The sequence below is a fragment of the Malaclemys terrapin genome, chromosome 8 (assembly GCF_027887155.1).
Source record: "Malaclemys terrapin pileata isolate rMalTer1 chromosome 8, rMalTer1.hap1, whole genome shotgun sequence".
NCBI lineage: Eukaryota > Metazoa > Chordata > Testudines > Emydidae > Malaclemys > Malaclemys terrapin.
In genome coordinates this window covers 108,430,019-108,456,429 of record NC_071512.1, presented here as the reverse complement: position 1 = coordinate 108,456,429, position 26,411 = coordinate 108,430,019, and the positions used below count along the sequence as shown (strand labels likewise).

General features: G+C 59.8%; 1 protein-coding gene across 3 annotated transcripts in view; it reads right to left on the bottom strand.

The window, feature by feature from the left end:
- Positions 1-26,411, bottom strand: part of ERI3 (ERI1 exoribonuclease family member 3) — a 225,557-nt gene that overhangs the window by 48,855 nt on the left and 150,291 nt on the right. For all 3 annotated transcript variants that reach the window (XM_054037792.1, XM_054037791.1, XM_054037793.1), the window contains exon 7: positions 24,390-24,489. In XM_054037792.1, coding sequence (XP_053893767.1) covers positions 24,390-24,489 — 100 coding nt within the window. The remainder of the gene's footprint in view (positions 1-24,389; positions 24,490-26,411) is intronic.

Sequence of the window (26,411 nt, the reverse complement as noted above, 5' to 3'; positions counted from 1 at the left end):
AACAGCCCCACGTGCTGACACAGGCCCAGGGCTGGGCTGGGAGCGAAGGCTGGCCCTGGCAGGCAGCCCGCCCGGGAGAAGGTGCTCTCCAGAGGCTGGATCCACTAGCTCTGTCGTACGCTGGGCCAGTGGGTCCCCCTGTGGGAGAGGCTCCAGCTGATCCGCCCCCGCCAGGGGAGGGCTGGGTGCTGCCAAGAGCGGGTCCATTAGACCATACACCATTGCCAGTCTTACGCCCAGGGCTGAGCGCGCCAGCTGGAAGCAGGCAGGACGCAGGGAGATCGGCGAGATTCCAACCCACACATAGAGCCCAAACCCGCAGCCACCCCGCCCCTGCAGCCCTGTGCCCGCACCCAGCTCTGCCCGGGGGGCCTCACTCCTTCTGTCCCCTTCCAGGGCCACCCGTCAGCACATGGGATTCAGTCCCCGGCCGGGACAGGCCCCCGCCCCAGCACACGCTGCTCTCTGCCTCGCAGGTCTCTCCATGCAGGGATCGCCTAGGAGGACACACCTGGGCGTGGGGAAGGCTGGGGCCGAGTCCCGCTCAGACGTCCCCCCTCCCCCAGCTACACGGCACGTGATGCTCGGAGCAGCCATCCCGTGGGAGGATCACAGGCAAACGGCGCCAGGTCGGACCCACTGACCCAAACGGGAGCGGCGCCGTGTCCCAGCAGCAGCTCCTGCAGGCAACGGACGAGCGAGAGCGGCTTCCAGCGGGGGCCTGAGTGCGCAAAGGGGAGTGGGGTGCCCCTCAGGACTCAGGCGTAGCCCCACAGGTCTCTCCTAGGGGAGGCAGGGGCCTGGTCCGAGCCTGGGCCAGCCCAATTTCCAGGGGGGGAGGGGGCGGCCCTCAGACCTGAACTCCAACCAGCACCACTAACTCCAACCGAGTGTCTGAAACGAAAGACCCAAGAAGGGAGCATGAGAGGACAGTGCATGTGACGTGCCCGAGGCCCTTCCGAGACCCGGGGACCCCCCGCTGCAGGCAGGGAATGGGTCCTCGGCAGCCACCCCAGCACAGGTCCATGTGCCATGTCTGTCAGTCCTGTGAGCCGCACGCGGCTCGATCCACCCACGTGAACCCCACGACGTTGACTCCAGGCAGCAGGCACCGGTGCTGCCAGCTCTGCACCTGGATGGTCGTGAGGAGCCGTCTGTTCCAAGGGGCCTGTAGCCGGCTCGCTCCCCCCGGAGCTGCCCTTCCTGGGGGCTGTTTTTCCCAACGGCTCCTTTCTGGCTCTGATAGGAGCGCTCCGGAAACTGGGGGTGGGGCAGGTACAAAAACCAGCCCCCACCCATTCTGACCCAGACCGATCTGCTCAACATGTTGACGGGCAACTCATCTTGAAAAGACATTTTCTTCAGGGAGGAATTAACATTTCAAACCGAGATCCATTAGAGTAAATAACGGAGATTGTCACTCGGCTCACAGGCAAGGGAGGGAAAGTGGGCTTTGGCTACAGATCTGATTAGGAAGATGGGCCGTTCAGAGGGGGAGGGGAGGGCACCTTCTGCCTTTGCTCCGGGTGGGGCTCTTGGCACTTTGTGCTTGGCCTAGCAAACCCGTGCGCGGCTGCGGCTGGAGCCGGCAGGAGTGGGCGGCAGGGAGGGACGCCCCAGGGTACACGCAGGGGCATGGCTAGGTGAGAAGACGGGGCAGACAGGTTGTGTGGCTGTGGTAGAGGTGCATGTGCCGGGTCCATTTGGGGATGCTTTCTGCGGCTCAGGGAAGAGGTGCTGCTGTTACGGAAAGGCATGAGGCACCCCCGGTAAACAGGCGGCGCAGCGAACAGGCTGTTCTCGCAGGGACAGCACCAGGCGATTAGGTTCTCTTGCAACGCTTAAGCCCTGTTTCTGAGACAAAGAGTTCGCCCTGGCATAATGTGAACCACTAATTGCTCTCCTGATCTGTAATCAGAGAAGTGAGCTGATGCTGCGTGCGTATCCCACGTCCCCAGCGCAGGAGAAAACGCAGACCCGCTCTCCTGGGGAAGGCAGGGCCTTGCTTGGTCCTTGAAGAAGCTTAAACTAGAACGATCAGGAAACAGTTAAAGGGGGGGGGTGAAGTGGTGGTTTAAAAACCCCACTTTATAATAATAGTAACAACTCATTCCCAGAGTTTTTATCCTTCCTGTCTCGGGCCCACAAAAAACTCAGCTAAACTACTGACACTGGCTGTGTGCTTAGAACTCCCCTATCAAACGGGGCCTTGATGCTACCGAGCGTAATTGTGCTGCCCTCTCACCTCCACCTTCAATCAGCGCCGTTTAACTATCTCATTTGAGCCCACAGGACCCACCCCTCTGCTAACTAGCAGCCAGATTCTTCTCATTAGGAGCTCGCTCTGTACCCACGCATGAAGGCCCATCTGCAGTGTCTCTCTGGAAGTTGGTTTATGGAGAGAGGTGTATCTGGGAGAGGGGTTCCTGGGGACTGCAGCCAGCCAGGCTGCCACACTTTCAGTCCCCTGGACACAAACAAGTCATTAATTTGCTGCTCTCTGAACAGCAGGCAGGAGAGTGGGGTTCCGTTCCTCTCCCCCCCGTCGGGTATTCTGAAATGAGTCGCTCTTGGGGGGCCCACCAGGGAGCCCGTCTACCCAGTGACTCAGAATCCAGGGCTCTCCAGCTGGTTGGGGTCTGACCCGAGTGGCTGCGGGAGCTCAGCTGCCTGCTGGGTGCGGAGTGGGGCCGCCAGGCCCAGGCAGGCTTTTCAGTGCCCTGAGAGCCCCGGGTTACCAATGCTATTGCTCGGGTTCAGGCCCCCTTCCCCTCCCTGCCAGCTGGGTTTCCGTGGGGATGGATCAAGCTATGCCGAAGATCCAGCCCCGGGCCGGCAGAGCCTGCCCCTGCCTAGGGGCGTTCGCAGCTCCAGGCAGCTCCGGCCAGGCACAGTCCTAGTGGAGACGAGGGGTCTGGAGTTTCACATGGGTTACAGACCAAGTTCCTCCAGAAGCTCCACCCTGACCTCCAGCGTGCCTCGTGCGCACTCGGGTTTCCCTCCCACCTCCAGGACAAGGCCAGGCCTGCACGAGGACCCTCGACTCGCTAATGTGTTCACCCTGCATCTGCCTTGTCCACACTCGGTGTCCCCCCGCCTTAGCTACCCCTGCCTAGTGTGGACGCAGCACCAGGCGAGCGCGGGGTTTTGAGGACCTGGCTGGACTAGAAGCTGGTCGGGCTGACCCAGCTTTGAAACTGGGCTGCGTGGCAAGTCAGGCAGGGGCCTTTGCTTTTCTGTCCGTACCGGTAGCAATCCCGGCCCCTACGCTGGGAACCACGGGGCTATGCTGCCCCCCCAGAGGATTTCCCCGACAGCTGATGAAGTCTCTGAAGCCAGAGGAGTCCTGGCCTCCAGGGAAGGGGCTGTTGGGAAGATTATTTCAGCTCCCCCTTTGCTTTCCTCTCCCGTGGGGGTAGGTCCCGGCTGGCTCACACTACAGGCTGCTGTCAGCACCGACCGTGCTAATAGAGTGCTAATCGCCTGCAAAGCCGCTGGTTCCCACTTCAAGCCCAGGGAATGGCCTCGGGGGACTGCTGCTCCGCAAACGAGCCCTGTTTGGGGCCAGCACTGTCACTGCAAATTGTGCTAATTCCCAAGTGTCAGGGAGCGGCGTTCTGGGCACAGATGGGGCACTGCTGGGAAGGGGCCCGGAGCCATTTCCCGGCCCGGCTCGGTGCCGGCCCCACGAAGCACGATTAAACGGCACCCACAAGAAACGATCCCATGACCCAGGGAGGAGGCCGCGCAGGCGGGAGAGTGGCAGCGTCGGGCAGCAAAGTCGGCGACGGGGGCGGGTTGGGGAAATGGAGCTGGTGTCCCGTTAGCCCTGTCGATGTCCCCAGCAGCGGACGTGCATTCCAGGCACGCCTCGGCCACCGCCAGCCAATGCCATGGAGGGCAGGGACCAGGTAGGGGCCTGTGAAGGGCAGGGGGGGTCGGCCTACCAAACGCCCGCTGCGTCGCCGCTCGGGTCTCGGGCAGCCTCCAGAACGGCACGGCCAGCCCAAGGGCAGGCGCCGCCCACGGCCAGCATGACGCCTCTGGCTCCAAGCAATCACCGTCTTTGGTCCGAGGAACCCCAGAACCAGTCCCTGAGCTGAGACCATGAACCGAGGGGCAGATCTTCAGCTGGGGCTGAGCAGTTGCGCTTCACTGAAGGCCGCGGAGTAACGCAGATTTACGCTGACCTTGGGCACGGCCTCCCTGCCCGCCCGTGGTCTGTTTAGGGCAGAGACGGTCCCTCCCTGCACGTCCGTGCAGCGCCCAGCGCCACGGAGCCCTGCCCTCTACCAGCGCCTCTGGCATCTGCCATCTAGCCGCATTCGTTCTAACTGCCTGGGTAGAGGCACCGACCTGCAGAGTTGTGGATAATACACTGCCCCCCGCCCTCGCCAGTCTCATTGGCGATCTCACAGCACTTTACAGGAGTCGAGGAACAGACCCACAAGCCCTTGGAAGGCCTGCGTGTCTCAGAGAAATCGAAAGGTGGGACGTTCAGAACTGAGAAAGAGAAATACTTCCCCGCAACATGGAATTACCCTGTGGAACTCACCCCCACATGATGGCACTGAGGCGAAGAACCCAGCGAGATTCAAAAAGAGGGATGGGATGTTTCTATGGATAACAAGAATACCCAGAGTGACAGTAGCTAATGCTGACACGGAGTATTGGAAGGGATGGAAACCTCACACTTCAGGGCTTTGGTGGATCTAGAGAGGTTAAGATCGGAAGGGACCATTATGACCGTCTAGTCTGAGCCCCGGAGGATAACAGGGCTAAGAACCCCGATTCCTGCCACAGCACGGCCAGTCTCGCCCTAAAGACAGGAGAATCCAGGGCTTCCCTGGGCGAGATGTTCCACTGGTTATTCACTCTCACTGCTGAACATCGGGCCTGATTTCTAGTCTGGGTGTGAGAGTTTCAGCTTCCGGCCACTGGCTCTCAGTCTGCCCTTTAGTGCTAGAGTCAAGAGCCCTCTCTCCTGCCAGATCCTACTTGTAGAGTGGGATTAAGTCACCTCTTAACCTTATCTTGGATACACTCAATAGACTTTGCTTCTGAAGCCTTTCACCACAGGGCAGGATTTGCAGACCTGGAATCATTCTTGTAGCTCTTTGTTTAAAACCATCTTGACCAGGGATTAGGATGAGATCCACGTGGGGGGCAGATTATCCCACATCTGCTCCCGTGGAGCTCCCACACCGTCCCCGGAAGCAGGGACATGGACCCCAGCTCTGATCCAGCCTGGCCATTCCCTTGTTCCTATCTTGGGGAGGGATAGCTCAGTGGTTTGAGCATTGGTCTGCTAAACCCACGGTTGTGAGTTTAATCCTTGAGGGGGCCATTTAGGGATCGGGAGGTAAAAAAATCAGTACTTGGTCCTACTAGTGAAGGCAGAGGGCTGGACTCAATGACCTTTCAGGGTCCCTTCCAGCTCTATGAGATAGGCATATCTCCATACAACTTTGTTTCCATTCTACAGGTGGTGAAACTGAGGCCTGGAGGTGGAGCGTGACTCACAGAATGAGTCTGTAACCAGGAGCCCTGTGCCTACCTCAGCGCTGCATGGGGACGTCCTCTCTGGACTCGTCTCACGGGAGCCAGACTTGCCTGGCACGTGGTGAAAAGGGACAAGCCAGCGGCCTGGCCAACACCTCCCTTATCGATACAAGGGGCTCCAATTGCTCTGACAGGCTGGGGAGGCGCAAGGCCCTGCCAGCACCCACCTGGAGAGTGGAAGGGGCCACAGCAAACACAGCCTGATGCTTGGGGGGCCGGCAGCTGCTTTGCTGCCGGGGCGTCTCTGGCTGGGATTTGATGCTTTAAGAACTCGGGAGGCAGAGACATGACACTGATCACCCTTCCGAGGGGCTCTGTGCCCGTCTCCCCCGGCACCAGCCCTGCACTCCCGCTGCTAGCTATTAACATGCTGAAAGTTCATTATCTTAACCAGGCCATTCAGGACGGGGGGCAGCGATGCTTAAACCAATTAACACAGCCCTCCCGTTTCAGGGGAGTGAGTCCGGTGAACGAGGGGAATGTCAGTGCAGCAGGCTGGCAACAAGTCACGGGTCACAGCGAAGCAGAACAGAGGTGCCCGTTAGCTCTTAACGAGGGATGGGGGCTGGTGTGCTGCAGCCAGAGCCCTTCTGGGCTGGGTCACCACTGAACTGCTGCCGTTTCCCTTACAAGCTAAGTTCTCCTCCAGCACAACGGCATCGGCATCTCCCAGCGGCTAGAGACGGGAAAGAGACACAGCTGTTTGTGGTAGGTCTTAACAGAAACAAAGAGCTTTGCAGACAGGCTCCCAGGACAGAGACCGACCAGGGCTTTAGGACAGGACTTGGCTGGGTTCGCTGAGTGAAGATGGGGACTTTGGCTGGCTCATAACAGCAGTTTCACCCCACTCCCAGAGTTCCCTTTCCCTGCCCAGCTGCCCTCAAGCCAGGGTCCAGATCTGGAGCAGAGTTAACGCACAGTGCTGGCCTAGCCACGCCGTGCCATGCACCCACTCTGCACAAACAGGGATCGGATGGGATCTGGCCTCATCCACTCTCGGTGGCCGAACGGCTGGAGCCGAACTCTGACCCGACTCCTTCCCGCCCTTCCCTGCACCCGCCTTGCAGCTGTCCAGCTCCCGCCTCGCCCGGCCTAGCGCAGGACGCCGCGGCCGGTCCTAGACCAACCCCGGGGGGACTGGGCAGAGTCCTGCTGAGACTGCAGCTGCCCTGACTTCCCTCCCTGCGGGGTCTCGCTCTTCTCCCCACAGCCCTGCGGGGTGGAGATGGTGCGAGAGGTGGAAAGGCTCCAGTGGGACCCTAGCCCGGGGGGACAAATGAACGAGGCTCATTAGCCCTGGGCACTGGCTGCCAGGGAGCCCACAGGGCCGAGGCTTTGCTGGCTGCATATTGAGTCCTCCAGAATGGAGGCTCACTTCCTAGGTGCCCCGAAGCAGGCGGGAGGGACCGTCTGCTCTCTGTGCCGAGGGGCAGCCGTCGGGCCTTTTCCCCAGCAGCTCGCCCTGGCGGGGGGACTGGCCGCTCTCCCTGGGCTCCTTTCTGTCCCCGTTAGTTCTGCCAATCCCTTGGCTGGGTGCGAAGGAAACGGAGAGGAAAAGACGTGTGCCTGGCGACAGCAGCCGTCACAGAGCAGCGACTCTAGAGCAGAGCTGCTCGGATGCTGTGGGTCCGAGACCCAGACATCTCTCCTTAGCCCTGCCCCCAGCTGGGGGGGATCTAGTTTAGGTCCCGAGTTTGACTGCAGGAATTCTGCGTGACCGTGCGGAAAGGCGCCGGCGCAGCACGGCACCGGCAAACCTTGTCCTGCCACCAACGGAGAGGGAAGGGATCCAGGCCCCCCAGTTGCTCCGTGGGAAGGGGAGGAAGGCTGTGTCACGAGCCCCGGCACAGGCACGGAAAGACACACGCAGGCGCTGCAGTGATACGAGAGCCCGGCAGTCCCACACCGAGGCAGGTGACCCAAGTACGGCGCCACTACTGCTGATCTGTATCCACCACCTTTTCGTGCAAACAGGGCTGTAAATAAGCTATATCCAGCAACCCTGGCATGCTGGCAAACGTGTCTGCAGGAGCTGAACCACACGGCTGCTGGTAACCGTGTACAGTACCGCCTGGCTGGGGGGGGCATGGGCACTCAGGGTTGATCCCAGAATGGCAAGACCATGGCTCCAAGGTCACAGGCATGTTGCAGAAGGTGACTGTATCCCAACGGAACAGCACATGTGCTTGACAACTGGGAGAGAGATCCTTCCAGGCGCCTGTGCAATAACCTGTTTGCAGCATAATCCCACCGCACCCACCACAAACTTTCTTTTTTTTTTTTAAACAGAAGTTCTCTCCTAGCCAAGTCTTTTGGGGGAGGTGGAGGGAGAGTAGGAAGCCAAAGGAATCATCCTGCAAGTCAAAGCCTTTAACAACTATTTTTAATATCAGGCAGAGGAGCAGGATTTTGAAATGAAACAGCCGGTACCTCTTTGATGCGCGAGCTACAGATCTTGAAACAAGATCCATTCCCTCCTCCTTCACTAACTAACAGCCATATTTCTCTCATTAAGGGCAATCTGGCAGTATTTTCAAACTTCTTAACAAGCCGATCACCGTAATTTGAGATTTCTATTATCCGTGCTCCCATTACAGCTGTCTTTTAAGCAGCTGGCTTGTTTTTTGGTTCCTTTCCTTCTCCAACTTTGTCTCTCCCCGCAAACTGCCAGCGGTGGTAATGACTTGAGGATAAGAGCAGAGAGGGTTTGGGGTTTGTTTGTTTTTTTGGGGGAGGGGGGGCACTGGTTTGTGTGTGTCTGTGGGAAATAAGGAATAAAATAAAAGCAAAATGAAGTTTCGTTATCTCTTATCTGGACTTTGATTCTTAATCCGCCTAGGAGCACAAATGAATCCAGTGCATCACCTTATCTTTCCTGTCAATCAGCCCCCAAATATCTCCCCTTCCCAAACACACACACACGACCCTGCACCATTATTCCTTGGAGTGAGCTCTGCCAGATAGATGCAATTTGCATAATATCACCGGTGGAGGCTGGCAGATCAACAGGGGTCAGGCTCTGACATCTCCAGCACAGTCTATCTCCAAGTGCTAATTTGGACTGCATTGATCTCTCTTTCTGATTTCTTTGTCATTTACGTCTGCAATGGTTTGACAGGAGATACAGAGACAGACAAGGGGGGGGGGAGAAAAGGAGAGAAACAAAGATTGTAGTTACCGATGTCTTTAAGGGAAAAACCAGATTAATCCAAGGACTCCGCTGAGGGTCGCAGCTTTGAGACATCCTAATTATCTTATTCTTATGAATTCCTGCCTGGCCATCGAGGGGGGCTTGTCAGGAGCTCCCGGGGAAGGAAACTAGTTAAATTGCAGCCGAGTCTCTCCGGTTGGTTGCTACTCCCCTCCCCGCACCTCTCCCTTGTTTCTCATGGGGTGAACGGGGGCAGCTTTAAAGCCCGTGTCCTTTGCTGACACAGCCTTGCCTTCAGACCTCGCAAACGAGTCTCATTAAAGGCGAAAGTGGGTCTGCTGTGAAACTTGGGCAGGGCTTTCCCCCTGCTGTCCCGCCTGAGCTTCCAGAGGCCAGCTCAAAGCCTGCATGGCCTGCCCCCCTTCACTCCCGGGCCGGCCTCGGCTCCCCAGACCTGAAGAACAGCCATTAAAATTCGGGTTTCTGACCCTCGCGCAGCCCCCATGCGGGTCGCTAGCGACGGAAGCGTCAGCGCAAAGGGAGGGAAGTCTCTGGGGACACCCCATCTCTCAGGCCTTGGGAACGAGAACCCCCCAGCGTGTGCACGCCACACACACACACACAGCGGCGTCTCTGGGCGGGGCTCAGAACAGCAGCTTTTCACTTGTGTCGCACGTATCTCCAGCTCTGCCCAGCTCTGGCACTAGTGCTCAGCCCCACGGTCTCGGACGAGCCCCATTCTGCTGACACTAGGGATTCCCGGCCAGGGAACGGGGCCGGTCTCTCCCCGCACTCCGGCTGGTGCCTGCTGCACCGCGGGGAAAGGGGGATTAAGGGCCTCTGGCCTAGATTTCTGCCTGGCGCCCTGGAGCCATCACTTGCCCTCCCTCCCCCTCCGGATTCAAGTTCTGCCAGGTCTGCTCTGACTTGGTGACACGTCGGGCGACTCTCAGCACTGTCCGCGTTTGCCTGCTCTGAAAATGGTCACCCAGAGGAGCCGAACCGAGCCCGCTCCCAGCCTCTGCTCAAGAGCCGCTGGGGTTTGATGGGTCAGAACAGATGCATCAATGGAACTTTGAGGCAGGTCAAGGACTGCAACAGCAGGGGGCTGCGGGTCGGGAGTGAGGGGCACCGGCAGGGCTGGGCTAGCAGGGGGCTGCGGGTCGGGAGTGAGGGGCACTGGCAGGGCTGGGCTAGCAGGGGCTGCGTGTCAGGAGTGAGGGGCACCGGCAGGGCTGGGGGAGCCCAGGGCTGGGTTAGCAGGGGCTGCGTGTCGGGAGTGAGGGGCACCGGCAGGGCTGGGGGAGCCCAGGGCTGGGTTAGCAGGGGCTGCGGGTCGGGAGTGAGGGGCACCGGCAGGGCTGGGGGAGCCCAGGGCTGGGTTAGCAGGGGCTGCGGGTCGGGAGTGAGGGGCACCGGCAGGGCTGGGGGAGCCCAGAGCTGGGCTAGCAGGGGGCTGCGGGTCGGGAGTGAGGGGCACTGGCAGGGCTGTGGGTGGGAGAGCCCAGGGCTGGGCTAGCAGGGGCTGCGGGTCGGGAGTGAGGGGCTGTTGCGGAGTGTGGGGGAGTCAGGGCCCTGCACCCCTCTTCCCGAGATTCACTGCGACTCTCAACCAGCCAGTAAAGCAGAAGGTTTATTTAAGGACAGGAACACAGTCTCAAGCAGAGCGTGTAGGTACGACCAGACCCCCTCAATTAGGTCCCTCTGGGAGGTTCAGGGAGCTTAGACCCCAGCTTGGGGTTCCCTGCGTTGCACCACCCAGCCCCAACCGAAACTAAACTCCCAGCCCCTCCCGCTGCTCCTCTCCTTTGTTCAGTCTCCCGGGCAGAAGGTGTTAATTCTCCCCACCCCCGTTCCTGGCTCAGGTTACAGCTCAGGTAGCTTCCTTCAAGGGAAGTCCCCCCTCCTCACTGCAATCCCCCTGCAACATTCCCAGGTCAAATCTGCCCTGCTCCCTGCTCCGTCACAGGGGCACCGGCAGAGCTGGGGGGGGGGGGGCAGGGCTGGGCTAGCAGGGGCTGTGGGTTGGGAGTGAGGGGCACCGGCAGAGCTGGGGGGGACAGGGCTGGGCTAGCAGGGGGCTGCGGGTCGGGAGTGAGGAGCACCGGCAGAGCTGGGGGGGGCCCAGGGCTGGGCTAGCAGGGGGCTGCGGGTTGGGAGTGAGGGGCACTGGCAGGGCTGGGCTAGCAGGGGCAGCTCAAGCGGCAGGCTGGGGGCATGTAGACAGTGTGAGGGGAGGGAGCGCTGAGTGGGGATTGACTCACTCTAACCCTACCAGCCTCTCACATATTTGCACTTTTTAAACTAATTTCACTGTTAAAACCCAAATGTCTGGGTTGCTGGCAGGCAGGAACAGCTCCTCGGGGAGGAATGTTCCCCCCACTGGGCACTCTCTCTGGCAGCCCTGCAGCACAGAGCATGGGCGGGGAGGGTAGGGGACTAGAGCCGGGCTAGGATGAACAAGGGCGGGGTGGGGAGCGAGCGCACGCTGCTGGACAGGGACCTTCCCGGTGGTCTGACACCTGCCTTCTGAATCTGCCTGCTGCCAGGCTCTGGGGAGAGCCAGGGCTGGGCCGAACGGGCCCCGGAGAACGAACAATCGCTGCACGAAGCTGCCCTTGTCTTCTCAAGCATCATCCCAGGGGCTGAGAGCCCTTTTGGGACATCCCACGTGAAGTTACACAGTGCCCCTGAGAGGCAGATCCTTATCTAAGTCCTCCAGGCTTGTCCACTGACTCCGGGCGCGATGTGACGCTTTAATTCCCCCCTATGCTAGGGGCACATCAGCACTCTGGGAAGTGCTTCGAGATCCTGGCAGAAGAACGCCCAGCTCTCCTCTAGCACTTTCCTTCGGTCCATCTCAAAGCGCTTTACGAAGGAGGGGCCAGTATCCTTAGCCCCATTGTACAGCTACAGGGGAAACTGAGGCACAGAGTGGGGAAGCGACTTGCCCAAGGTCACCAGCGGCTTGTGGCAGAGTGGGGAATAGAGCCCAGGTCTCCTGGCTCCCAGTCCAGTGCTCTATCCACTAGGCCTCACAACTAGACAAAGAACCCTGACCCATATTTTACAGAGCGGGAAACCGAGGCACAGAGTGGCAAAGAGACTTGCCCAAGGTCACCCAGGGGGGCGAGCTGCTGGAACAGTACAGACCAGAGCCTGCTCTGCTGGAGCGGGAGGTGCAGAAGGGTAAGCGTGGGAATCGTTATTGGTGTAACCTTCAGGTAAATGACCGAGCTCAAAATCCTGTCACCCGTTCCAGACGAGACCTTTACACTCCCTCCCCCATCCTGAAACAAGCACCGCCCACAACACGCCGCCTCTCTACGTGAGCTTGGAGTGCAGCCCAGGCCGATGCCCCAGCAGAGAATCCGCTGGGAAGATCTCCTGGTCCCTGTACAGCACCCTGCCCTCCCTAGGGAGAAATCCTCCGGCGCAGTTCATTACCGTATTAGCTCCTCTCACAAACCAGGCTGCTGGCAGTACTGGAGCGTGCTCCTTGGTGCAAGGGAGAACCATGCTGGTACCAAGCACTGGATGGGACCAAGTCGCGTGGGGCTGAGTGGAGTCTGGAGAATTTGCCATGCAGAAGCACACATGCTCTGCTATGGGGACTGCTGCTCCCTGAGGGACTGGGGCAGTGCGTGGGGGAGCGTTTGGCACGGGTCAGATAAATTGCCATTGGGTGAGAACTCTGTCACAAGACGCACGTGGTTCTCTGTAGGCGCAGGTCAGTTGTAGGCTGTCGGCCCTTTGGGGCAGAGACTGTGTCTTTGTAGGGTTTGTGCAGCACCTTGCACTAGCCGTCCTTGATCACGCCTGGGGCCTCTAGGTACTACCCAAATAAAAATATCGACTAGTAAAATACCAATATGTATAACCTCAGGGATGCCAGACATCTGTACCGTGGGCCCGCAGCCACCCTCACCTCCATGGGGGAAGAGTGGAGGTTGAATTGAGTCAGCTGGTGGGAACTCTCCAAGCCAGTACTTTGTGTAGAGGCTGCTACCTTCTACTCTGAAATCTTCACTTGTATTTGAAAAAAAGAGACAAGCTTCTCTTGCAGAGCGAGACTCTCTTCAAGCTATAATCTGAGCAGAACTAGTGCAGGGCTTTCTGCCTGACTCTGCTGAGAGTCTGAAACAGTAGCTCAGAGACAAGGCTGGGTTGCCCCGATTCACGCAGGGGGGCGTTCTGTGATGGCTAGGTTAGATAAGGCTGTTATGGCAAGGTATGGCTGTTAGGGACTGGTCTGTGTTTGTACAGCGCCTAGCACAAAGGGTCTTAGCCCATGAGTGGGACCCCTACCGAAATACAAACAATATAATTGTCACTGTTAACTCTGAAACCTATCCATAGCAGGTGAGTGTGAGCATTACGATCTATTTCACAGCACCGAGCAGGAAGAAGGACACTTGCATCCAAGTTCTGTCCTGTCAGCTGTGAGTGCCATCTCCTTCAAGCCTCTCCGGGGCGAGCTTAGTGTGTGGAGGAGTCTGTGCGAGCTCCGCTACTTTACTCATCCCAGTTCAACCTCTGGGGTCAGTAACTCAACACCAGCCTCCTGAGGGCCCAACATTGCGTGGTGGACAAAAGACACCACGGCTGACTGCAGTGAGTGCAGGGTGCCGGGCTCCACCAACCACGGCGGTACCTGGCCCGGGCATAACGTGCCAGCCCTGCCCGCCTGACACGGGCAGAGAGAACAAGGGACGCTTAACTTTAGGCTGGGTAGCGCAGTCAACACAAACACTCAATCAGCTTCCTTTCTTTCCTAGTGCGCCTTTGTTAACTGCAGGAAACAGCTGAAAGACCTTGAGTTTCCCATTGTCGCTCGTGCGGGAACAGAGCTGCCGTGATCAGAACATACCCCCTGCCGCTGGCGGGAGAAAAGGGAGAGCGGAATCTTGTTTCAAAAGGGTTTACGATTAGAAGAGTGTTCTGTCACTTTGGCGCGCAGTAATGCACTGTGCCACCAAGTCCCTTCAGAGAGATGTCGAAAACTTAAATGACTGAAAGCAAAAGAGCCTGGCTCCGGTTCCTAGGCAGGCAGACATCCTAATTATTGTTAGATGCACTCCCACACGGAGGGGAGAGCGGCACACGGGGACAGAGAGAGAGAGGACTGTCACATTGCTTTTTTCTTTTTTTAAAAGCTTGTCTCCGCTCGCTGCCTTTCCAGCTGTGACACCTCTCACAGTACTTAATTAGAATCACGTCACCCCGTTAATGTGCTCTGACTGGACTCTGACAGACGCTCGTCCTGCGTCCCACCACCCTAGCCGGCCCTGCCTGCCTCCCAGCCCCCACTCCCACAACGCCTCCCCGCGGCCCCTCCCGCCCCCTGCTCGGGATAGCCTGCCTTATTGCAACACTTGAGAAGCATCCGCTCCACCTGTCCCGGAGCCGCCTGACCTTTACAAGCACTAATTCAAAACGACACTGCTCCTTTCATGACATTTCTGTTGATTTTTTCTCAAGTCTCTTTTAATTATTTAACTGGGAGTATCTCCCCCCGCCCCTGGGCGGCGCGGCATGGGAGAGCAAGCCCGGGCCACGAGCCGTGGCCACGCCCCATGGTGGCGCAGTCCCTCCCCGGAGCAGTGCGGCGGGTCCACGCCGGGTCTGCACGCTCGCTCCGTTCAGATAGGTGCTGGGCCCAGCCACACATGCCAAGACGCCAGCGCACAAGTGAAGCGTCCGAAGGCTGCCCCAAGGGAGGGGCCGCTAGCCAGGTCCGGCGTCCGTGTGGTGAAACCAAGAGCTGAGCAACGAGGCCTGCCTGCCGTCCAGGGGTGCTCGGACACCCCGCCCCAAGGGCTCCTGCACCTGGGGGCTGCTCAGCAACGGGGCCACAGGGCCACAGATGCTGGGGGTGCCACCGGGCACAGGGGACAAGCAGCTCAGCTTATGAGAGAATGAGACCGTTCTCAGGGACTCCCAACCCAGCCCTCTTCTGCCCACTGCGCCTGCATTCCCCATCGCCCGACAGCACCACAACCACGCAACGCCCTGACACCCGCAACAGAGCCTGGGGAACACTGCACAAACACGGGGCCTATCCTGCACGTGGGGGGGACAGTAACCACACTATCCGGCCCCCTGCAGCTGCCGGCGTACCGGGTGCCTAAAGGCCGAGCCTCCAGGAGACACCCTCTGGGCTGTGATTAAAGCCCATGTCTAGGCTTGGCTACCACAGGTCCGAGGGGGAACTCAGGCTGGAGGTGAGCGCAGTCTGGAGACATTGCTCAGGGCTTTCTCCCTGCTGCCCCTCCTGCGTGGGAGGAGCTCCCCGGACACATCTGCAAAGCTGCCTCACCCTCCTCCTTCCCACCCCGCCAAAGAACTCGCCTTGGCCGTGGTGCCTGCAAACAACTTGGCAAGGGCTGGGCTGCTGGTGCGCAGACACCACAGCGGGCCCCAGGAACCGGAGTGAGGCACACATCATGGCTGGGAACAGTGGGTGCACAGATATTCTGAGGATGGGTGCCAGCATAGGATGGACGGGCTAGAGAGATGCTGACTGTGACGAAGAGCACAAGGGAAGATGGAGGTTCTAAGGCGTTAGGCGGGGGAGATCCCGGGAGGAGAACAGCGATTGCACCCCTGGGGCTGGGGAAGAGGGGGTGTGCACACGAATCAAGCAGGGAGGATAAAAGACAGATGAAGCAAAGCCAGGAAGATCAGGCCCTTCAAGGGGGACGAGAAGTCCCGAGGCTGCAGGTTGCAGGGCAGGGCACCCATTATGCCAAACATGCCGCTGCACTTAGCAAGCGCGCTCCTTCCCGGCGGCCTCTCCTTCGCTGTCAGCACTGAGGGCACCGGTGGTGCCTCCGAACCGCAGAAAGAGCCGAGCGCGGAGCGAGGGATTTCTGAGCCCGCCGGGCTGCACCCCTGGCAGGCGCTCCCCACGGCGCGGTGGCAGCTCGGTGGTAGTTAATTAGAATCGTGTCACTAAGTAAATGCGCTCTGACTGGACTCTGACAGACGCTCACCTATGACACCGGGGGCCAGGAGACAATCCACATCAAACTACTGCAGTGTGACCCTTTTAACACAAAGAGTAAACTCACTGCACATCGAGTTGAAGCTCATTAAAACTGTCTACTCTGTGAGCATCCCATTAACCTCCCTGTTAAAAACACGCAATTCCTCTTCTTCTCGGCAAGGCCTAATTAATGCTCTGGCTCAGGAACAATCTACCACCCTAACCTTCCCAGATTCCCAATCAGTGAATGAAAAGAGAGCGAGGGCGCTAGAAAGACAGCGCCGCGCTCGCCCCGTCTCTCGCCATATGGGCTGCTGACCCTTTCAAATAGGTAGGGCTTTTCTGGGAGGGTGAAAGCGCGTCGTGAGCACGGGGAGGCACGAGCAGAAGCATCTGCGCAGGGCCAGCGGAGCAGCCTGGCTGCCATTTTGGTTGGAAAGTGCTAGGTTTATTAAGAGGGAGTGAGTCCCACAGCGCCGGAGCTCAACTCGCGGCCTCAGAGAACAGGGGTCGGTGCCGGGAGGCTAACGAGTTACTGTAGGCTTTAACCGTTGTATGCCCCACGCGGGCATCGCTTCGAGACAGTGCTCTGTGCCGCGAGGAAGGCAGCCACGACTCCCTCGGGCCTCAGACACGCCTAATTCTCTGCACCCAGGTCAGTGAGGTTCACCCTCCCTGACCACAGGTACTGGCCCAATTCCAAGGCCCTACAACCAAGAACTCCGCTTGCTGCCCGAAGAGGTAAGCCCAGCCATTCCCCAGCTCTCCCATCGCCCCAAGGGAGGGGCCTGCCCAGAGCCACATCTCTCAGCCACCTCCCCTCGCTTCGGCCCAAGGTCTGCCAGCGCTCAATCTGCAATGGGAGTAGGATCGGGCCTGGGACGCGGCAGTGAGCATCGCTGGGCAGCTGGCTGCTATGCAATGTTCAAGCTGCGAAGTTACAGACCATCTCAGTCGGAAAACGGCAGGCCAGTGGCTGAGAGCTTTGGCTCTGTGTGGGTACGATGCTCTCTGCACTACATGGCAGGGGCCAAGTCCCCCCGTGGAAACCGGTGCCATTCCGCAGGTCTGCACACAGCCCCAGGTCATCTCTCCACCCGGGGGAAAGGCCCAGCCCAAGGAGGATACAAAAAACACCTGTCACCCTGGAGCCTCCGCCCCCATCAGCCAGGAGCAAGGCCAAAAACAAAGCCCTGCTCTACAGAGCCCCGAAACAGGATCAAGGGTTCCTGCTTCAAAAGGGACCATCTGGGATGGGACTGGGAGTTCAGCTAGCCGGAGACAGACACCCCGTGTCCACTGCTGTACCTCTGCGGGAGTAGAGCGTGCAGATCATAGGCCTTTCCTCTGGCAGGGCCCCCGCCACGCGGCAGGTATCAGTACCTCAGCCTCTCCACTCCAGTCACAGGGGGGCCAGCAGCCGCGCCCCCAGGCGAGAGATGAGGAAGTGGAGGTGCAGGGTGGGGGAAGGGACACGCAGCAGTAGCAGAGCTGGGAAGAGACATCAGGACGTCTGACCACTAGACCAGGCTCCCACCCTTCTGAAGCGAGGTGGCAAGGGGAGGGAGAAGAGGGGAGGGATCCAGCCCAGAGCGGCTGCAGGAAATGAACAAAGATCTCCAGGAAGGGACGCAGCAGAGTGGGGGGGCTGGGGAAGGAACGCAGGAGTTGGATCCCGAGGACAGGCAGGCAGAGGCGAACGGAGGTGCTGGCAATGGGACGTGATCAGCCAACGCAGCGTGCGTCGTGGCCTCGCACAACAGTAGAGTCTGCAGTGAGATGGGCTGGGACAAAGCCACCGGAGCGGTCACCTCCCCCGCTGGCCACCCACGGGGGTCACTAGCAGCTGCACAATCAGGCGCTCCCAAGGGCTCTCTGGCAGCGTGACAGTTCCTAGGGGTCTGCAGCTGTCGATATCGATCTGCCAACTCCCTTCTGTTTGGTGAATGCCATTTTGCGCTGTGCCCTACACTGCCGCGCGGTAGCCTCCATCTTGGGCTGGGACACCCAGGAGGTGCGAGGAGAAGTCCTTACACCGGGCAGAGGGGGTAGCAATGGGAAAGCTGTCAAGAGTCCCCAATCCTGACAGTCCTCCATTCAAGTGCGCCCACCCCAGTCTGCACCCCGGGGTGGACTGGAGCTAAGCAACTGGTCACCTGAGAGGGCTTTGAAGCTGCTCAGGGGGTCACCAGACAGAGGGAAGCCAGAACTTGTATCTTCTTTAGCCTGGCCTCTCTCTCTCACTGACAACAGGGAGACTGGGCAGGAAGAAAGGAGACTACCCAAAACCCCAAAGGCGAATGACCGGAGGGAGGGTTTGGTGTGCAGATGTTTGTTATTTTTGCCTCAACCTGGAACTCTTCTGCTGTGTCCATGAGTAAAGCGTGTCTGGTTTAGAAGTTCCTTTGCACAGTCTGCGGATTCCTTTATCACAAGGGCCCCAAAGAGCTAAACTGCAAACCAGAGTTGCCCATGCGACAGGAGCTCTGGAGAAGGCGTGCTTAAGCTACAGGGGACTTGGGGGAAGGGGGTCAGTACTGGTCTTGGGGCCCAGGGCAGCTGGACTGCAGGGTCACACATCCCAAGGAGGGGTACCAGACAGGGAGTGCCTCCCCCAGGAGTGTGCATAAGAGCTGTACTAGGAGACAGTGTCTGGATGCTGCCCAGACCCACTAGGCCTGTTTGCACCTGGAATGCAAACACTGGGTCCAACACAGCAGCCTGGTGTCCAACCACTGGGGAACTCAGCCCGGGCTGTAACAAGCTTTACCCGCAGAGTCGTGCATGGCCACCACCACAGACAGGATGCCGGGCAAGCAGAGCCAGGGGTCTTTCCGATACGTTTCTAAACCAATTGCGGGGGCATGTGACCAAACGAAGCAGAGACCACCTGGGGCAGATGACCCGACAGGGAGCCGGGAAAGAGGGAAGCTAACGAGCAGAGTGGGCACTAGGGAATCCACGGCCCTAGAGTGGAGCCAGGCCACAGCCAGCCAGCAAGCCGGAGCCCCGATGGTTTATATCGCAAAGGGCCACGCCCTGGCCACCCCACAGGTCACCACGTGGTCTATGGACGAAAGCCATGAAGATGTGAGCGGGTTATAAAGCTCCGGCCAGGCTGGAAGGGGAATTGGCTGTGAGCTCCCAAAGGCTGGCGCTGCACCATCACAGGGACCCTTCCCCACCACGCCCAGCCAACTGGTGGCTCTAGTTCATGGCCTCCCAAGCACGAGGCTCTGCAGAGCTGGACGCAGCTTGCAGCCACCGGGAAGCAGCGTCCGTGCAGCGGCAGAGGTGCCCGGTGCTCGGACCGGCAGCCGCTTGGTAATCTCTGCTGTAGTCAGCAGCGTTACGCCACTGCCCTAAGGGAAAGCTCCCGTTCCATCACTCCGGCTTGGGATCCAGAATCCCAGCACGGACATGCCCAGGTGCTTTCTGCCCTTGCCGGGAACGGATGCTTGTTTAACGCTTGACCGTGACCAAGTCAGTCACCCGGCGGCTGTATTTACAGCCATTCTCCGTGAGTCATTTTCACCGCTCGCAGGAAAACACAGAGCAGTTTAATTCCTTTCTCTCTGTCCTTAGGTTAGCTCCTGTTTCTCTGAGACCCTCCCCTGGACGTCGCCAGGGATTGTGGGCACCGAGCCCCTCTATCGCCCCTCTCAGCGCTGCCAGTGCGTGTCTACAGCACGAAGCTGTACAAAGTGGTCAAGTACAATGACGGCTTTCACCACTGCTTCTCCCCGAATGGGGGTCTCCAGCAGCCCTGGGGACAACACTCTGCTCTGCATCGGCACTCCAGGAGGGCACCACCACCAGGGGAACCACGCACAGGGCCCTCTGACCGGCGCTCGCCCACCCCACTGCAGCCGGCCCTCCCTACGGGGCACTAGCTTGCCAAGGTCAGCTTCGTAAGCCAAAGTTGTTTGAGTTACACAATGAGCAAACATCAGCTCAAAGGTGAGAAACACACACACACAGTCAATGGCACGTCCTGCGCCACAGAGCTTACAATGCAAAACTGAGCTTCCACAGACTGGACCCATGTGCAAATGCAACGGGGTTTTGCACACGTACGTTCTACCACCCGTGCATGCAAGTGCTATTGCCTGTGCAAGTGGCTGCATGCACAAAACTGCACGCAGAGGAAGAGAGGATGGGTGAGGCCCTCAGTGTCCAGGGGTGGCCTGGAGCAAGCTTTTACAGCCAGATCATCAACGCTGGGCCTCACAGGGACATTCCCTCCCTTTGGTCCCTTTCCTGAGTCTGCAGGAGGGGTTCTTTGGTCCCCGTTGTCCAGAGCAGGACCCTCCCATCCAGCTGACTCTGGGGGAAAGAGACTGGAGTAGGATTTATCCACCACCTTCCTCCTTGGCATTTCCCCCTTTTTGTACCCAGCTGCCCACTCCCCTCCTCCAAAGCAACCACAATGGGCACCATGGCTCAAACCCAGAAGATGGTCACATGACTCTCTGGGGCCATAAAATGCTTCACTAGCCCTTGGCAGTAGGACAACAGGACTAGCAGCTTCCTCTTGGCGTGGAGCCCCATTGCCAGCTCAGAGTGTGGGTTTCCCGCTTTGCAACTTCCTTTTGTGTATGTGTAGCCGCACGTCCCACATGACAATGCTCAGAGACCCACACAGAACCACCCCCCACTCTGGAGAACACACTTCCCGAGTTACCCTTTCTTTATGGACTCCAGGGCCGGACCGGGCAGGCGCTGAGCGCCCGTAACTCCCAGCGAGTGGAGAAGGCCCTGCACCGAGCAGGATCAGGCCCAGGATAAACAGGATTCTGCTGAGTTGTGCAGGTTTCAGTTGGCCCAGCAAGTCTCCGAATAATTGGAAAACAAAACAACATGGAATTAATTGGGAAACAGGTACCACCGAGAGGGCCAAACTCCCTGCTGTTTGCATGCAAGTGGCAATTCACTACAATTTTCTTGTCAGCTCTGAAACAAATCGTCCATGTTGCAAACCTCTGGAAAACTGGGCTGGGGTCTTAGCAGAACTGCCGGCCTCCCCGATGGGATCCCCCTGGAAACACGGCTCCAGGAAAGGGGGCTGCACACAGGAGCTGCTCTTTTATTCTAGGCGGTAATTAAACGAGGGCTAAAAGGCAGGTTTTAGCACGTGCAGGAGACCCCCGTTGCCTGGCCGTCTCAGCGGGGGGAGATTCCACACACCAGTGCCCAAAGCAGCAGGTCTTAGGAGAGCGACCCACGTACTCCGCGAGCACGCCGGAGAGCACTGCGGAGTGAGATGACGGGCCAGCCCATCGTGCGATGGGAGAGTCGCCCGAGAGGCCTTGGGAAGGACAGTACCACACACTCAGCATCCATCTACCTCCCGCCAGGTGTGCAGGGCACCGGAGCACCTCAGCTGCCGCGCACACAGCAGGGTGAAGGTTTGCAGAGTACAACAGTGGCGTAGGTCAAGCTTTCAGCTGGGACAGGTCCATTTGGGTGCGGCTGGGACTCCCTACAGCGCTGAAGCGCTGCCCACTGAGCCCCAAAGCCCCTTGCGGTGTCTCCAGTGACGTGCCCAAGGACGGAGGCTCCTGCAATCGCGAGCGGCGTCTGCAGACCCTGGCCCGGGGAGCTGGAGTGCTCTCCATGCCGGATCTCTCGCTAGGGAGAAGGCAGGAAACGTCAGCAGTCGACACCCATGGGGGCTTCATCAGCCATCAGTTTTGGTGCTAAGACGTACAAACCAGGGGACGGGGGTCCCTTTCTGAGTCTCACCCACCCTGAGCACCGCAGGCACTAACCCACCCTGTCTTGACTCCCGCCCAACCCCACACACACCTGGGATAAGTTGGGAAGCTCAGGCCTGAACCTATTTTCCTTAATTCAGAAGTGCCCCCTCACGCGCTGCCGCCCCCTCCAGGGCGATGGGGGAGGGGACCGCGCGCTCCCGCCCCCTCCAGGGCGATGGGGGAGGGGACCGCGCGCTCCCGCCCCCTCCAGGGCGATGGGGGAGGGGACCGCGCGCTCCCGCCCCCTCCAGGGCGATGGGGGAGGGGACCGCGCGCTCCCGCCCCCTCCAGGGCGATGGGGGAGGGGACCGCGCGCTCCCGCCCCCTCCAGGGCGATGGGGGAGGGGACCGCGCGCTCCCGCCCCCTCCAGGGCGATGGGGGAGGGGACCGCGCGCTCCTGCCCCCTCCAGGGCGATGGGGGAAGGGGTGGCTGTGTGCGACAAGGGCCCCACACCAGGAGGCCTGGAACTCGAGGGAGCGAGCGACCCCTAGCTGCAAACCTGAGAACTGAGTCCGGCTGCCCCCCTGCATCCCACGCAGGGGCAGCCCAGAGGGACTATGCAAGCCGTGAGCTGAAGGGCCAGGCCCTGTTGCGTGCTGGGACTTGTAGTCGCCACAGTCCACACCGCCCTGTGAAAGACGAGGGGGGCACAGACTTGCTGGAAGACTCCCAGCTGCACCGCGGCCAGCAGCTGCTCTCTCACTGCCTGCCACTGGGAGTTGCGATGAGCAGCTTGTCGGCCACCCCCAGCACCCCCCTTCCAGCAGCAGCTCTTCAGAAAAGGGGCAATTTATTCAGCTGAGTCCCCAGTGCCTAGGGCGAGGCCTGCGCCAGCGTGAGCGGGGTGCCCCAGGCCCTCAGTGGGGGCAGGACAGGGACTGGGACTCCCCCAAGCAACTCCACAGAGGCCTTGGAGAGGACACCATGGCTGGATGGGGACACAGCCGGGCACCACCTTACTGTCCTGTGAGAACTGCCTTTCTGACTGCGACCCGACCCCCCAGCAGGGCAGCCCCAGGGCCCCGACCCCCTGGCTCTGAGAAGGCACCGTGGCCGCGTTTCGTGCCCACGCTGGCTCCCACTCCAGGCACTGGGCCTGCGCGTCACGCCAGACTCCACAGCAGCAGCCTGTGCTCCCACCTGGAGGCTGCTTTGCTGAAACGAGACGCAAAACCCTCCTTCAGGCCGGGGGGAAATAAAGAACAGAGCGATTGGCGGGAGGGGGAGAACAAACAACTGTCTTTCTAAACGATTCATCAGGGCAGACAAACACCCCAGCCAGCTAATGACGCTCTGATAAATGCAGACGGTAATTAAAGGCAAAGACAGATGATATTCAAGGGGTGTTCGGCGCTTTATCAAGGAAAGAGGAGACACCAGACAAACAGCCCCTCTCGGGAAATGTGACGAGAAGGAGCGACGCATCCACAGCAGGCTGTGACCTCTCACCCGAGCTTGAGCGGGTTCTTATCAGACCCCCATATTCTGGGGGCCTCCCCCACCCCACACACTAGTGACACGAATGTGCTACTGGGCAAGGAAGCAAATTTTAATGCTCCCTCCGTCAATAATACAGCCAGATCCATAGTTCAAAAGGAGCCTGCTAATTAAAAGCTGGTGAGCTTTAAATAATTCATCTCCTTAACTCGGATTGATTGGAGAGTTTAGTGGTTAGAGCCTTGGAACAATATTAAACAGCCTCCTCAAGGCTCAGGGAGCGGGTGACTTTTCCAACTCAATCTCAGAGCCTGGCCAGCGTAGACACGTACGGACGCCGGGCAGATAAAGGGCAGGGACCTGGAACCTGCTGCATCTCTCCAAGATGGGGGAGCGGAGCAACGGGCTGCTGGGGTCAGTGAGACGCCGATACCACTGGCCATGCTGCACTCCTCTGTACAGCTCCGCCAATGTGCCTCAACCTGGGCGAGCCCACCCCTCAACCCCGACCCACAGCCCAGGGCTCCCCTGGCATGCCGTCCCCACCTGCAGTCCCCTGTTAGCCCACACACAGCTCCGCCAATACCCCTTAATCCCGACCCCAGAGCCCCCTCCACCCAGTCCAGCCGCCACCCCCTTGCTCTCCCAGCTCTGGGCTCCCACCCACAGCAAGGCCACTGCCCTCCAGCCTGACCCACAGACCTGTCCCCCTGCTATTCCAGGCATGGCCTCACACACGGCTTTCCCATGCACCTCAGCCCTGCTGCGCTTCCTGATCCCCTTCCGAGTACGAGCAACCAGGCACACTGAACTGTGGTTCTGGTCTGTCCACCAGGAGGCAAGGTGCCCGACCATGAAACTCGTCACGCGTGCGAGCTAACCAGGGAACGAACCAGCTCAATTCCCCAGGCTCTGTAACGCAGCTGCATCCTGCTTCCCAACCCCACGGCAAGTCCCGCAGAGCCGGCCGCAGGCAGTGGCAGCCCGATACGGCGTCGAGCTGCCATTCGCCGGGAGAGCACAGACGACGCACCGAGCCAGGGCCCAGCATCCAGTGCCCAGCCTGGGGAGTGAGAGGGGATCGGGAGCGGACCAAAGCCCAAGCCCGAGAGATCCCGCCGGGAGAAGGTAACAGATGGGCTACACCCTCGAGCCGGCGTGTGTGCCACAGAGGCAGCTTGGGGGGCCCCCCAGTGGACGGAGGGGAGTTGGTGCAGGCCACGGATTGGCACCCGGGCAGCAGCTCACGTTCTGAAGCTGCTGAGGCGCCCCAATGGGTGGGGCGTGGGGCGCACGTCTTCCCTGGCCTGGGTTTAAAGTTACCCCGGAGCCTTTCTCAAGGGCTTCAGAGACAGCAACGTCCCAGCCCCGAGTGCACCAAACCTCCCGACCCGCTGCGCGAAACAGCCCCCGCGGCTGGCAGGCTCCCGCCACCCCCAGAGTCCAGCAGGGCTGGTGCGGCCCCCGCGAGCCCCGCACGCGTCACTCACCTATCCCGCTGTGGGGCCTCCCTATGTGCTGTAGGTTGAGTCCTTTGTTCATGTCTAAGAGGCCGTTCTTCGGCCAGCTCCCCATGGCGAAGCTGTATGCCTGAAAGAGAGAGAGCGGGGTTAGCTCGCCGTGCGGCTGGCAGGTGCTTTCTGCCTGGGAGCAGCATCCGCCGGCCCCTTCGCCATGGCTCTGGAGTGGCTCTGCCTGCCAGGGCGGCTGGGGCTCCGGAGCGCTCCCAGTTCTTTGTATTCTCACAACAGCCGTCCTGAGATGCCCCCCGTCACAGCCAGCCCGGAGCTCTGGTCTAATCCCAACAAGATTGCGCCATGTTTCAGACATCCGCCCAGACATGGGAACGCCCAGCACCGACCCAGCGCTTTCCACCACCTGAGCCCCTTCGACATTTAGGAATCTCCATCGCCCGCCAGTGGCCGTGGAGCCCCCCAGCCCTGCCCTGTGCCCAGCGCCACAACGTTCAGGGCCTCCAGAAATGAAGGGACGACAACAACAACGAATCATGGTCTCTAGCCATCAGCCCCAGAAGTGCCAGGGCCTGCCCGGGGCTGTCCCCAGCCGCGGCCAGCACAAGCTGCCTCAGAGCGGGGTGGGAGACCCCCAGAGGGGACATTCTGCAATGGCCACCGGAGTGGGGAGGGTCGCTGTTCAGACAGTCACTCATTCCTCCCCACAGCCTCTGAGGGCAGATGGCCGGCGGCTCTGAGGGCTGCACCCAGTCTCCGTCCGGCCAGGTGCACGTGCTCAGGAGGTCGGGGGATGGCTCACTCGGGCACGTTCCCAACGAGGTTAGTTCAATCAGGGAGGGTGAGGTGCTCTGCAAGCAGTTGAGGTGTGAACACCAAGGGAGGTGGTGTTCACACCTCAACTGCTTGCAGAGCATTACTTGCATCTGAAGAAGTGAGGTTCTTACCCACAAAAGCTTATGCTCCCAATACTTCTGTTAGTCTTAAAGGTGCCACAGGACCCTCTGTTGCTTTGGGCTAGTCAGCGATTCTCCTGCTGGAATCTGCAAAAATTCCAGGAGGTGTGTCCCCCTTTGGCGGACAGGCCCCCCCCGTCCGTGCAAATGAAGGAGGGGGCCTGGGAGCACTGTCACACTAGAGATGGAGCGGGGAATTATGGGGCTTAGGCTCAGGAGGGCAGGAAGAAGCCAAGAGCCCATGATACACCTCCAATGAATGTCCCCTTCTGCTCCCCACACCCTTTCACGCAGGGCCCCTCCCCCTCACACATCTCTGTGCACGTGCTTAGCCATTGCAACCAGTTTGTCCCCCTGGCTCCCCTGAGGGGAGGGGGACACCCAGCACCAGCCACCCCCACGCAGAGAAAAAGGACAAAATCGAGAACAAAGGCAGTGAGAACGGAAGTGAGAACAAAGCTGCAGTGCTACGCTCCGGGCACCAGGGGGTGCTGTGCAAGGCGACACACAACGGCTGCTGGCTGGGCCTGAGCCCAGATCCTCCCCCACGCCCCTGCTCCTGGCCCCCCACCCCCTGGATGACCCCGCAGCTGGACCCTCCACGCTGCACCTCAGGACTTGCCATGGCTCTCGCCAGTACTGGATCCCTGGTTTGCCCATTGGCACCTGACTAGCCCTCCCCCCGTCCGCCTCTCCCGGGGCTGGGTTTTGCACGGCTGGCAGGCTGTGCGGGAGGCCAAGGGGACAGAACCCCAAGCAGCTCACAGCGCTGTGGGTACAAAGCCCAGATCCACACAAGGACTTAGGCACCTAACACCCCTGGGATCCTGCAAACCCTGCCTGGCTCCCCCCAACTCTGCAGGTGCCTGCACCCCTGGGCACCCACCTGTTCACGGTGACCCGGAAGGTGTGCTCTGAGCACGCCCACTAGAGCAGCCCCCCAAGCTCCGAGGTGCCGCCGCCTCTCGCTTTGGGCTGAGAGAGAGCAGAGAGCCGGGGGCTGGAGCGGTTTGAACGGGGACCGGCCACCATCCGCAGGGAACTATGGGCGAGTCTGTCCCGGGCTGCCCTCAGCCTCGAGTCT